This window comes from Sapajus apella, unplaced genomic scaffold (genome assembly GCF_009761245.1).
Source record: "Sapajus apella isolate SASKATOON/1434 unplaced genomic scaffold, GSC_monkey_1.0 scaffold72, whole genome shotgun sequence".
Lineage (NCBI taxonomy): Eukaryota > Metazoa > Chordata > Mammalia > Primates > Cebidae > Sapajus > Sapajus apella.
In genome coordinates, this window is record NW_022437012.1 from 2,550,246 (window position 1) to 2,562,687 (window position 12,442).

Consider the following 12,442-nt stretch of genomic DNA (forward strand, 5'->3'; position numbering starts at 1 on the left):
GTGTACCTCTTAACACCATACAGTCCCCTTGGCAGCTTTAACACTTCTCTTTAGAAGCCATGAGCTAGCCCTCTTAGTAGGAGGAAAATTGTTCTCAGCAACTTACTAATCTTTTCCATCTGCAGGGTCTGGGACTTGTGGACTTACTAGGAGCTCTGGGTGTGACTGTCCAATCCCCTGGGTGGCAAAGTGGGGTGAAGTCTAGAGAGAAACATCAGTGAGGCCTGCCCCCCGCTGGCTGCCCTGTTCCTCTTAGCTGGGGCCAGGTTTTTAAGAAACCCACGTGCTCTGGGTGAATACTACAATGAAGCAAAAGATGGTGGAGTCAGGTCCCCAACTTCACTCTGCCAAGGTCAGTGGTAGCTGGGATGAGGCCCAGATTCCTGTAGTTCTTACCTTGATCTCCTTTAGCTCCAGGAAAACCAGCCAAACCTAAGATGAAAAAGAACTTTTAGGAATTTTTTTTCCATTTGACTCAGCCTGCCAGAAAAAAATGAAAATGTCTAGAGGTCAGTGGATGTGACCACGTGTCCTCTTACCTGGTGGGCCTGGCTTCCCAGAGTCACCTTTACTCCCCTGGGCTCCAGGAGGTCCCACGACCCCTGCGTCTCCTTTCATGCCCCTGTCCCCTTTGCCTCCTGAAAAACCAAAAAGTCTCGGTCAGGTGTGAAAGGAGCTCCAATCAGGCCACCCTTTCCCCGTCTGACACTTTCCTCCATTCCACCGAAATTCCAAACCCTAAACATCTTGTGCTCCTGCTTGGTGCCCATGAGTGGAAGATATGACTGCTGCCCTCAAGGAGTTCACCACTTTGCCTCAGAGACAAGACAGAAACTCATGAAAAGTTGGTGAGGTGACCTGGTATGGCTGACAGTCAACAGAAGGCCCTGGTCCGCTTGGGAGGGACGGTAGCCCAGGCTCAGCCGGCACTGTCTGGCTTCTTTTAGTGTCTGCATTTTGGCAATTGTTTGAATTCACTTCAAAAATGGAAACCTGAGTATTCCAAAAAGCAGATTCCAAATGCTGAGAATAGCAACTTTAAGGCATCAATAGGGAGAAAAACATTGCAACAGCTCATGTTCCTGCCAGTGCTGCAGACATGGGCTTTCCTGGTACCCAAGATTTCAAATTTTCCACTTATCATCAGAATTCAGGGCTCATACTAGCCTGTCCCTTTCTGAGTCCTCTGTCTCTCCCTCCTCTCTTGCTGGTGCCTGGTGCATATCAATTGACAGAGGCTCCTCACTGGGGTAGGGCTCTGTGACTTCTTTGGTTGTGGGATGGACTGCCTGGACCTTGCCAGCCATGCAATGTAGGGTACCAATAGGCTGCCAAAGTCCCACCATCATCTGAGTGTCTGTGCTTAACTCCATTCCCCTGGGGGTGGGGAGAGTGGGGAGAAGGTCTAAAGAGGAATAAATATCTCACCACAATGCAACCTTTCAGGCTTTCAAAAAGGCTTATTGGGAGGCAATTTTGTTAAAAGGCATTTATTGCTCTATCTATGATTTTGATAATTCTGAACCTGGAGAGGACTCAGGCATGACACCAGCCTTCTCCAGTGACTTAGAAAAGGGGACAGAGAGATCTGAAGTGGATAGGAAGAAGGGAGAGTCCTGGGTCTTGGCATTGCGTGATGTGAATTCACAAGGTGTCAGGCTCATGAATCAGACCTCTTGAGATGGCTGAATACTTGAAGAGTAGTTGGTCCATGAGGAAGACAAAGCAATCTTAAGGAACTTGGTTATGGCTAAGTTGTCCTATAACAGCTAGAGGTGCCAAAAAGCAGAGAAGGCTGTTCTTGGCTGTTCCAAGGGTCCACTCTGGAGAAGGGGCCAACAGCACCTGCTAGAAGGCACTGAGAACTGTTTTCCTGGAGTAATCTGTCGGTGCCTTCTTTGCTGTGGGCCAGGACCATCAAGTGACAGCGTTACTGGGCCATAGAAGGTTTCTTCAGAATGGTCTGGACCTACATCTGCATTGCTATAACTTCCACTCCCCAGCAAAGGGAATGGCTTTGGGAAGAGGGCAGTGTCACATCAGTCAGAGGACCATACTCTGGCCCTGGCCAAGGAAGCACAGCTGACTTCAGAACTTTCCAACTGTAGCTAAGTAACAGAGTGAGGAAAATAGGCTTGTCCCCTCGGACTTCACATTGGTGGCTTGTCTATCTACTAGTGGGAAGAGAATAGGTAAAATCTCAGCACTGCTGGGGTCAGGTCTTCCTCGGTTTGCACAGCCCAACCACCAGCAGTGGATTGAGCAAGCCATGGGTAAGAGAGATCTCATGATCTTGGGAGAGGAAATTTGGGAAGAGGAGGGGTGGGCCGGAGCCCTGATTTCTGAAGAACTGAAACTGCTGCCTTTTCCCTCGCTGATCACAGCGTTTCCAGGCCTGAGTCTGGGTGTGGATTCTATGCTCGCCTTTGTGACCGTATGGGTGGGAAGCAGCATGACTCAGACTCAGTGGGCCAAGACCTGGCTGTGGCCCCTTCTCTGGGGCTGGTGGGACCACCTGGAGAAAGTCTGGGTCTCCCTTTGCCATCAATGGAGAGAACTGTGTTGTTTCAGCTTTGGAAGTATCCTCAGAGGCTGACCACCAACCATCTGCCTGGTGCCTGTATCCCCCATCAGCCCAGGTAGGAGAATTCTGCAGCCCCTCATCCCCTCACAGCAGTCGGCTTTCCGCTGAGACCCACACCCACCCATTTCATCGTGGGTCAGCCCCAAGTTCGGAATCATTCTTCTTCCCTTGCCTTAGCACAATTGGTTCTTCTAAAACCTTAGTCCATTGGTCCTTATTCTTCTTCTGGGCACCACTCTGGGAAAGGCCATTTTCTTTCCCACAAATGCCCTTTGAATATTTGAGGATGGATGACACATCCCTGCTAAGGGCTGTCTTCTTGAGAGCAAGCCTTCCCAGTTTTTGGCAAGGAATTCCCATGTGCCAGGTACAGTGGCACACATCTTATAAGTCTTATATTCCTGCAGTAATTCATCCTCATGAAAGGTTGGTATTATTGTTAGCCTTTCCTAGGTAAGTAAATTGAGGCTAAGAGAGGTTAAGTCATTTGCCCAAGGTCACACAGTCAGCGAGCCATATCAGAACCCAGGTCTGCCTGATCTTGAAACTGAAGTCCTTCCCTTTCTACCTTACAGGATAACTACTGCTACTGCTGCTAGTTATCATGTACTTGGTGACTATCATGTGGCAGACAGCTTGAAAAATGGTCTCTCCTTTATTACGGTCTTATAAGATATGTCTACTTTAATTATCATTTTCATTTAATTACCATTCTTTTCTAAAATGAGAAAATTAAAGCTCAGAAGGGTGAAGTATTGTGCCAGTCACATGGGGAACAGGTCCAGAGCAGGGATGGGAACCAAGTCCACCTGGCTCTAGAATCCTCATTCTCTGCCATTCACCACAGAGCCTCTCCGATGGCTGCAGGAGGCTGAGAGGCAGAGAGCATGGCATGCCCAGTCAGGTCCAGAGCACCTAGGCCAGTGTTTCTCCCAGTGTAGTGCCTAGACCTTTGAGGTTAGAACCATCCAGGGCATTTGAAATGGACCCTAGAGCCCTCCCTGCATTTTGAGCAAGCACCCAAATAGCTCTTATACATGGACCATGGCTTGAGGAGCAGTGTTCTAGAGATAGCACCCACGATCAATGGGGGATTCTGGCTGCCTGGGGTCTCACTCCTGGAATCAACCCCCTTGCACTTGACACCAGTCAGTCTGCCCTACTTTCCTAAGGCTCAGTGTAGGCCCCCTCTTCATCCCTTCAGCTTCCTCTCTGAGCTCCTAGCACTGCCTGTGCCCCAGCTTGCCATAGTTATGCCTGGAATGACATTCTTCTCCCTCTCACATTGCATCTCTTTGCTCACCTGGAAAGAAGAGACCATGTGTGGTGCACCAGAGATTCCCATTGACAGAGCCCAGCCCTGCCTGCAATGGGTGCTGAATAGACCCAGTGGCACAGAGGTCAGGCCCCAGCTCCTTCAGTCCTCCTGACGAGCAGTGACACCCCCAGTTCGGCCCTCACCTGGGAGGCCCAGGTCTCCTTTGTCTCCCTTAGCTCCAGTTTCCCCTTTCAGGCCAATGAGACCCCCATCGCCTTTGCTGCCCTTCTCTCCTTGGGGTCCTGGGGCGCCTGCAAAGAGAATGGCTGGTGAGGTGGGCTTTCACCATCCTTTTGGGGACAGGCTACGAGAGGCAAAGTGGCAGGAAGCATCTAGGGGAGAAGGGAATGGGACTCCCAGAGGAAATCTGGGGATGTGCTAGCTCATTTCTTGAGTGGTCTTGATGAGGTGACAGGACTCAAAAGAAGAGGACTGTGGGGAGGGCAGTAACTGTCTGGGACTGGGGTGGGGCTGTGGAGAGAGGATACGGGGGGCAACTGCCTTGGTGCCTCAGGCAGTGCATCATGGGTCCCTGGCAGAGCAAGCACAAGTTACCAATGGCTCCTTGCTTCCCTGGAGCACCCTGGGGTCCTTGGAGGCCTGTGAAGAAGGAAAAAAGAGCTCAGTTGCTGTGGCCTGAGAATGTCTAGAATGTCTTCAATTAGCTGACATTCCAGACCCCCTCAGTTGGGTAAGGTGTCCAGGAGGAGATCTCAGTACACACACACACACACACACACACACACACACACACACACACACACAGGATTGCACAAACACAAACAGCAGAGTCCCTGGCAGTTCCAATCAGTGTTTGCTTTTGCTGTGGTTTGAAAGTTCATATGCTGGAAGCCTGGTCCTCAATGCAGCAGGTCCCAGTAAGGAGGTGTTTGGGTCACAGAGGCAGATCGCTTATGAAAAGATTTATCCCATCTGGCAAGAGGCAGTGAGTTCTTGCTCTTGTGGGACTAGATTAGTTACCAAGAGAGCTAGTTCCATTTGTCCACCGTGTTTTGACTCAGCACAAGGCCCTCACCAGAAGCTCTCAGAGGGAACAGCCCAATCTCCAACTTCCCAGCCTGCAGAATCATGAACGAAGTAAACCTCTATTCTGTGTAAATTACCCACGCTCAGGTATTTTGTAATAGCGATACAAAACAGGCTGAGACAGCTCTCTTCCCGAAGGTCCAGAACAGCACCTAGGAATGTCTCTTGCATGGCAGTGCGGGAAAGGCTTTCGACTCAGGCAAACGTGTTTGAATTGTAGCTCCCTCACTCCAAAGGCTGGATGACTTTGGAAAAGCCACTGAAATATTCTGCACCTCAATGTTCTCATAGATAAAATGGGGCTGGTAATGACTACCTGGTCCTCAGCAGGTGCCTAATCAGTGCTCTAAGACAAAAATGGAATTGAGAAGTGGTGATTTCCACCCACATGGCCCAGGTATCCAAGGCCACCATGTGGAGTACAGACTGGAGGTCCTGGGTGTTCCTGGGGTTGGGGGGGAAGGGCGGGGCAGGGAGAGATCTGTTGGGGAGAGGAACAGTAAAAGTATGAGGGGAAACTGAGGGATCCAGGACGCAAAGTATAAAAGGATGGGAAGGAGAGGAACGAGAGGTGGGGTGTATACGGAGAGGCTCTAAGTGAGCTGCTGAATTACACAAGCTTTTCCTGAGGATGCCAGTGGGGCCCAAGCAGAAGGCACAGATGGGCTCTGGGCTCCACACTCTTATGGAGCCACTGTAGCCTGCTTTGTGGATCTGTTTCATGTTTGTGGGTTCGAGAGGATTTGGGTGGAGGAAGGGGTTGCCTGCTTTTAGTGCTACTGATTGCGCAGTCCCGCTCTGAGCCCTCTGTCAGGGCTGTGTGGTGTGCCTGCCTGTCAGAGTCCCAAAGAGAAGGGGAGGCTCCGCTCTATTCCTACTTGAAGGAAATGACTGAGCTCTCCAGGCTTCAGACTTGTCCCTTCAAGCCAGCCAGTGGCTCCACTCTGGTGAGTTCCAGGCACCCAGCCCAAGTCCCTCTCTCTTGGAGGAAAGAGGAGGGAGGAAGACCCACTTCCCTCTGAGTGAGCCTGCTCTGCTCAAGCCCCCACAGGCTGGGTGTGAGTGTGTATGTGCACGGGGGTGTGAATGTATTCGAATGTGTGTGGGCATATGCATATATGCACAAGTGTGCTTGTACTTGTGCAAGTGTGAGCGAAAATGCAAATATGTGCATAGATGTGTACTCAGACATGGGTGTGCATGAGTATATGTGTGTATGTGAGTGCTTGTGTGTGTATGAGCGTGATTATGTTTGTGCGTGAGTGTGAGAATGTATGTGCACAGATGTGGCCTCAGACATGAGTGTGAGTGTGAGGTATGAATGTATGTGTGCACCCCTGACTGCACCATAAACTTTCCCTCCTTCTTACAGCCCGCCTATCCTCCCCGCTTAAACCCTCCTCAGAAAACCCCCTGCTGGACACAGATCAATAGGCTCTTTGGGATCCCTTCTATTAAATTACTTCCCAAAATCAGTTTCGGGAAGATTCTCCCTCCTAACAAGTTTCTTGTAACTGGTGGTGTTTTCTTTCTGCCTCAGTGGCCTGGAGGCTCAGAGACTGGGTTTGTTTACTGCCACTCCCTCATAAATCCTGTCATCTGCCCTTTGTCTAGTAAAGGTCTTAATGTCTTTGCATCTTCACGTCCCAGCAGCCTCAACCCCTCGGGGAATTTGCAAGTCGGAGGGATTAAATGAAGGGTGGATGGGAGCAGAGTGAAATGGAAGACCAATGTTTGGGTTTGTCCCTGGGGAGGGCCCTGTGAGCCCATTTATATTAATATATCCATGAAGTTACCACATGGGAACCATCATGGAAAACACAAAAGGCATTAATAAGACGGCTGGGCAGAATTAGGCAACAGTCTGAAAGAAACGGAAACTAATACTTTTAGTACTAGCAACAATCACAGGCTCTGGGTCATTGTCTCTAATACCCCCAGCAGCCCTCTGCAGCCCTCTCTGATTCAGGAAAGAATCACAGAAAAAGAAACTGAGGCTTAGTTTCTTTGGGAACACCAGGGAATGTTCCCAATGGGCGCAGAGCTAGTCCGATGTGGAGGCGCAAGTGCCTGACATCAGAGTCGCTGCTGGACCAAGGAGCCCGACTTTCCCCAGTGGCACTGGCAGACTTACATTCTCACACAGAAGAACGGGTAGGAGTCATACCTGCCAGCCCCACCCAGGCTGAAGGCCATCTAGCTGGACCTGCCCCTGAGGGCTGCTGCCCAACTCTACCCTCGCCACCAGAAAGGTTGCTTCCCAGCCTCTCAGCCCCTCTGGGGTCTCCCACCAGGCAGGCCCCCATTCCCGCACAGACTCCTCAGGGGTCCACACTCTGGAGGGAGGCTGCGTCTGCAGCCTGCAGCAGTCACTCTGAGAAGCCTGCTGTGTATTCCTGGGCACACACACAGTGCCTACTCACCGGCCTCTCCCTTGACTCCTGGTGGCCCTTGGGGTCCCGGGGGGCCTGAAAGGGAGAGGGAATTCAGAGTGAAGCCAATGAAGGAGAAGGAAAACAATTAAGGGTCAGGAGCCAAAGCCTAGTACCTGTTGCTCCATTGTGTCCTGCAGCCCCCTTGGCTCCTTTCTCAGCAGGTGGCCCCGGCAGGCCGGGGGTACCAGGCATGCCCATGTCCCCCTTGAGACCTTGAAGACCTGAGGAAGAGAAACAGAGACACCAGTGAATCAGCCAACAGGGTGAGTCAACAATGCAATGCAATCACTCACATGGTGATTCATTCAACAAACGTTCACTGAGCATGGGGATGAGCCAGGTGTGTGGAAAGAAGGAAAGAAGACAGAGCTCCTCTTCCAGGAAGCCCATGGCCTTCAAAGCAAAAGAGAGACACTGAGTCAGACAGACCTGGGTGCAGTGTTAGCACTGCCCCTGTAGCTGGGTGACCTTGTGCAAGTTACATCATCATTTTGAGCCTCAGCTCCCTCATCAGTAAGATGGGGTTAGTGCACTAGTTACACAGGGATGTCCCGAGGTTACCATGTGGGAACCATCATGGAAAACACACAAGGCAAGCTCTGGATAAATGGAGCCTATAATTTCTACGACTCACATGATTCTCTACCATTTCCAAGGACCACTTTGGAGACGGAGTTTCACTGGAATCTCACAACCAGAGGGGGGACACAGGGCTCCTCATCCCCATCACCGAGGAGGGCAGTGATGTTCTGAGTTGCCTAGGCCTTGCCTGAGGTCTCACATTTAGAGTGTGGCCACAGATTCCAGGTCTCCCAAGGGCAAAGCCTGTACCCTTGCCAAGGCACTGTGGCGGTGAAGCCTGTGATGTGCTTTCTATTTCAGAGTAGAATCCCAGTCCAACGTGTGGGATCCACATGTCCCATCATTTTACATATGCAAGACTGGAAGGATGAAGTTCCAGCTGGGGACTAGAATCTCTCACTTAGGCATGGAGTCCCTTTCAGATGAGTCTCTGGAAAGAGAATGTTTCAGGGTTTGACATCAGCTTCCACTGATAAATGGTGTGACCTGGATAGGGATCTTCACTTTACCTAGCCCTGGTTTCCTGTGCTGCACATGAGAATAGCACATCCACCCCACAGGGTCTTAGGGAGGACTACAGAGGCCATGTAGGACTACAGAGATGCACGGAAGAAACCCAGTGAAAGGGGCTCTTACTATACTGTTGGCCAAAGGGAATGGACAACAACCTCAGAGACCCCATGATGCTGGAGATAAGCCCCCTCCCCTGCAGAGCTATCCCTCCTCCTGGACGATCAAAACTGGGATTTCTGTACCTGGCACTTCTAGGGGAAAGTGCCCCACTACTCCCAGGCTAGAAGGGGCTTTTCAGGGTAAGCCCCTAGGATCCTGTGCCCATTAGTGCCAGAATCGCTGCCACCCCTTCTCAGGCAGAGCAGTGCAACTGTTCTGGCTCCACTGTCTTGGCCTGGTCCACTGGGGCAGGGATAGGGATAGGGTTCAGGCTCAGGACCCTAATTCAGCTTCTCCAAACCTGCCTGCATCATCTTGAGCAAGTCGATGTGCCTCTGAGCCTGTTTCCTCATCTGTGAAATGAGGTTAATAGCAACAGCTGCTTGGGGTTAGTGTGAGGAGTCGCCATAGCATAAAGCAGAGTGCCTTGCGCTTAACCAGGGGTGCCCTCAGGGCCTGCCTCATCCTCGCCCCTCCGCAGCCTCATCTCCCCGTACCACTCCCTTGTTCTTGTGCTTCAAACACGCGGACCTTCTTTCTCTGTGGTCTTTGACTCACCAAGCTCCCTCCTGACCCAAGGGCTTTTGCACACGTGGCTCCCTCTGTCTTGCCAGCAGGCAGCTCAGGCCAGCTCTCTGCCTTCTTACCCAGGGAACCGCCCCATCCTTTCAGAGCAGTGGCCAGGGCTGTGACCACATCAGGCTCCAAATTGGTTGCCTCCTAAACAGGAAGGCCATGAGGGCATGGCCTTGTCTGTCTTCTTCATGTCTGGATCCCCAGTGCCTATGGAGGTTTCTCATCCTTACGGAACATTCAATAAATGCTTCTTGGGAGGAAGGAAAGAAGTCCAGGGTGGATAGGGGAGGGAAACAGAGATGCAGGTGGGTTTTGCAATCCCCTTCCCTGAAGCTTGGCTAAGGAGCGGTTCCCCTGACTGTGTTCCAAGCAGCCTTCGTGGGAGATCAGTTCCACAGGCGGGCTGCCTCCAACAAGACCATGACTTCTGGGTTCCACACCCAGCTCTCCTCCCCTGCCCACCTATTTGTCTCCGGGGGCTTTTCAGCAAAGGGGCCTCTGGGGAGCCCTGATCAGGCAAAGCAAGCCATGGGGAAGGGGAGAGAACACAGCCTTCCTGGGTGGGAAAGGGCGATGGGCAGGGAATCTGGAGACGCAGGTGGTCCCTGAGGAGGAGCCGAGACTTCTGTAGCCCCAGGCACTGGAAGAAGTTTCCGGCCTCTGGTTTCTGGGCACAAGAAGAAAAAGCGGGAAGAGACAGAGAGAGACAGACAGAAGTCAGAGGCAGAGAGAGACTGAGAGGGACATGGAGAGAGAGTTGGAGATTTTTTTTTATGTACATACATCTATACTCATACAGAGAGAGGAAGAGACATGGAGAGAAAGAGTTGGAGATTTTCTGTACATACATACATCTATATTCAGAGAGAGACATGGTGAGAGAGAGTAGGAGATTTTCTGTATATACATACAACTATATTCATACAGAGAGAGAGAGAGACATGGGGAGAGAGAGATCTTCTCTATGTACATACAACTATATTCATACAGAGAGAGCCCAGAGGGAGACCATGTTCTGTGCTCTGGAATGCAGTGGGCAGCACTGTGCCTAGGGTGGATGAGAAGAGGCTTAGCATTGATTCTGTCAGCAAAAGCAATTAAAATTGTTGAAACTGCCCCTCCTTGAAGGAGAGGAGCCACATTCATCAGGCTGAAGGCTCTCCTAGCGCTAGCATTTAGTCTTCTCAAGAACAAACAGAATAACAACTATAATAACAGCAGATAATTGTCATAACAATAACGAAAAGAACAGCATCAAGTACCTGCTCGACACTGGACTAAGAGGTTTGCATTTATTGTTCTATCCTGACACCAATCCTAGGAGGTCCCACCAGTATCCCCATCTTATAGGGGAGGACACAGAACTCAGAAACGTGATTTGCTCAGTGCCACCCAGTTTGCAGGGGCAGATCCAGGGTTTCCGTAGGTCCACAAGTCTCCCAAGTCCCTGATTCCATCACTTTGCAAGGCTGCCTCAAAACCCTCCCTGGCCAATGGTGTGATTTGGGCCATCCTTGAAATATGATGAGACCAAAGGATTCTGTCCCAAGGATGGCATATATATTATCCTCAGGAGGAAATTTCAACCACTCGGCTGAAGAGATGGAACAGGGGTGTGAGTGAAACATGTGTGCAGCACAACACACATGTGGGTTGAGGAGGGAAGAAAAGGCAAACAAGCCACAGCCTTGTCCTCAGGGAGCACATGCCACTGTCAGACATTTTTTGCATAGCATCCCACTTGAGTGCTACAGCAACTCCATGAGGCGAGTCAGATTATCTCCACTACTTTCTAGACAGGTGAATGGCTGAGGTTCCAGAAAACTTAAGCAACTGACCCAGAGTCACACAGCCAGTGAGCCCCAGACCCAGGATTAGAACTCAGGCTGGCCTGACCGCACAGCCCGTGCCTCTGTGACACCTGCCTCGCATCATTACTGCCCTGCAGGAGAGAGGATTCAGATGCCGTGGAAATGAGCCCAGCACCTCTGGTGGGAAGTGCTGTGTATGTGGCAGGTAAGAGTCACCTGGAGGGAGTGCTTATGGGAGACCAGGGCAGAAGGCTGCCCTGGCAGCTGGGATGCCACCTGGCCTGGCTTGGGAAGGTGGCTAGACTTGGGTGGGAGGGGTGGGGAGAGGAAGCCACTTCATATAAGGAGGGGGATGAGAGCCCAGGGGCTGGTAGTCCAATCAAGGTCAGGGAACAGAGAGGAGACCCAGCTCAAGACAAAGGAAGGCTGTGGGGATAGGGGAAGGTACGCTGGGGTCAGATGTCCAGACCCAGACTGACACTGGCCAAGGGGCCCTTTTGGGGAGGTTTTGGGGAAAGAGTAGGGTGGGTGTGAGTGGCAGTGAACCTACCTGGGGCACCTCGTTCACCTTTGATTCCGAACATCCCTGCAAGGGAAGGAGAGTGAGCTGCAGCTGAGCTGTGTGGCACTCTTGGCTCTAGCCCCAGCAGAGAGTGCCCAGGCTCTGCAGCGGGAGGCTGAGTCCTCCCATGTGAGGCTCCCATCAGACTGCGGGGGTTTGGACAACAGGGGCCAAACACCTGGCTGCTTTTCGGGAAAGAGTCCTTGGAAAGAGCCAGATGCTTTGCTATAACCAGTGGACTGCACTCTGAGACCTGTAGATCCCTGGGAGCCTTGGAGGTGGGGAAAGAAGGTTGCTTCAAACCAGCCTGAGGAGGTAGAACCCCCTGGTGTTGGTCAAAATGAGCTTCTTCGCATTTCAAGGAAGGAAGTGAAACTCCCATGGTGTCTGAGTATCTGAGCCTGGACTCCACCCATCTGGCCACAGCTACTGACCCCCCTCACACCCCCACTCAGCCTTCAACTTTGCTCCCAGGATTTGCCTCCTGGGTCCTGTGCTGGGCGTATCCCTTGGTCACATGACTCAGTCATGGGACCACCCTCCCAAGCCTTAGCTCACACAAGGCCCAGAGCAGGAACCCCGCTGGGTATGGAGCTCTGTGTCACAGGGTAAACCCTACAACAGTTGGACCACACCTAGCAGCCGCTTTTGCCCAAACTGTCTGAGGGCGAAGCTCTTTCCATTTTGGGGCAGCCTGAGAGAGGAGAGGGTGCAGCTGCAAGGCCCTAAGAGCACCGAGGGAAAGAGCACCCTGGGGTGTTCCCCTTTGGCTCAGTTTTCTCCTGCCTGCAACCGTGTGTCCCCCAGCAGGTCCGGCTATTCTCCTCCCTCCAAAGTCCCCACATTGTCTGGACT

The 12,442-nt window shown here is 51.7% G+C and overlaps 1 protein-coding gene across 1 annotated transcript in view; it reads right to left on the minus strand.

Annotated features, from left to right (window-relative positions):
- Nucleotides 1-12,442, minus strand: part of MARCO (macrophage receptor with collagenous structure) — a 41,344-nt gene that overhangs the window by 12,577 nt on the left and 16,325 nt on the right. Inside the window, exons 4-10 of the mRNA XM_032250654.1 lie at nucleotides 11,576-11,611; nucleotides 7,498-7,605; nucleotides 7,373-7,417; nucleotides 4,458-4,502; nucleotides 4,046-4,153; nucleotides 540-638; nucleotides 397-432 (exon numbers count right to left, since the gene is read on the minus strand). Of these exons, the coding sequence (XP_032106545.1) occupies nucleotides 397-432; nucleotides 540-638; nucleotides 4,046-4,153; nucleotides 4,458-4,502; nucleotides 7,373-7,417; nucleotides 7,498-7,605; nucleotides 11,576-11,611 (477 nt within the window). The remainder of the gene's footprint in view (nucleotides 1-396; nucleotides 433-539; nucleotides 639-4,045; nucleotides 4,154-4,457; nucleotides 4,503-7,372; nucleotides 7,418-7,497; nucleotides 7,606-11,575; nucleotides 11,612-12,442) is intronic.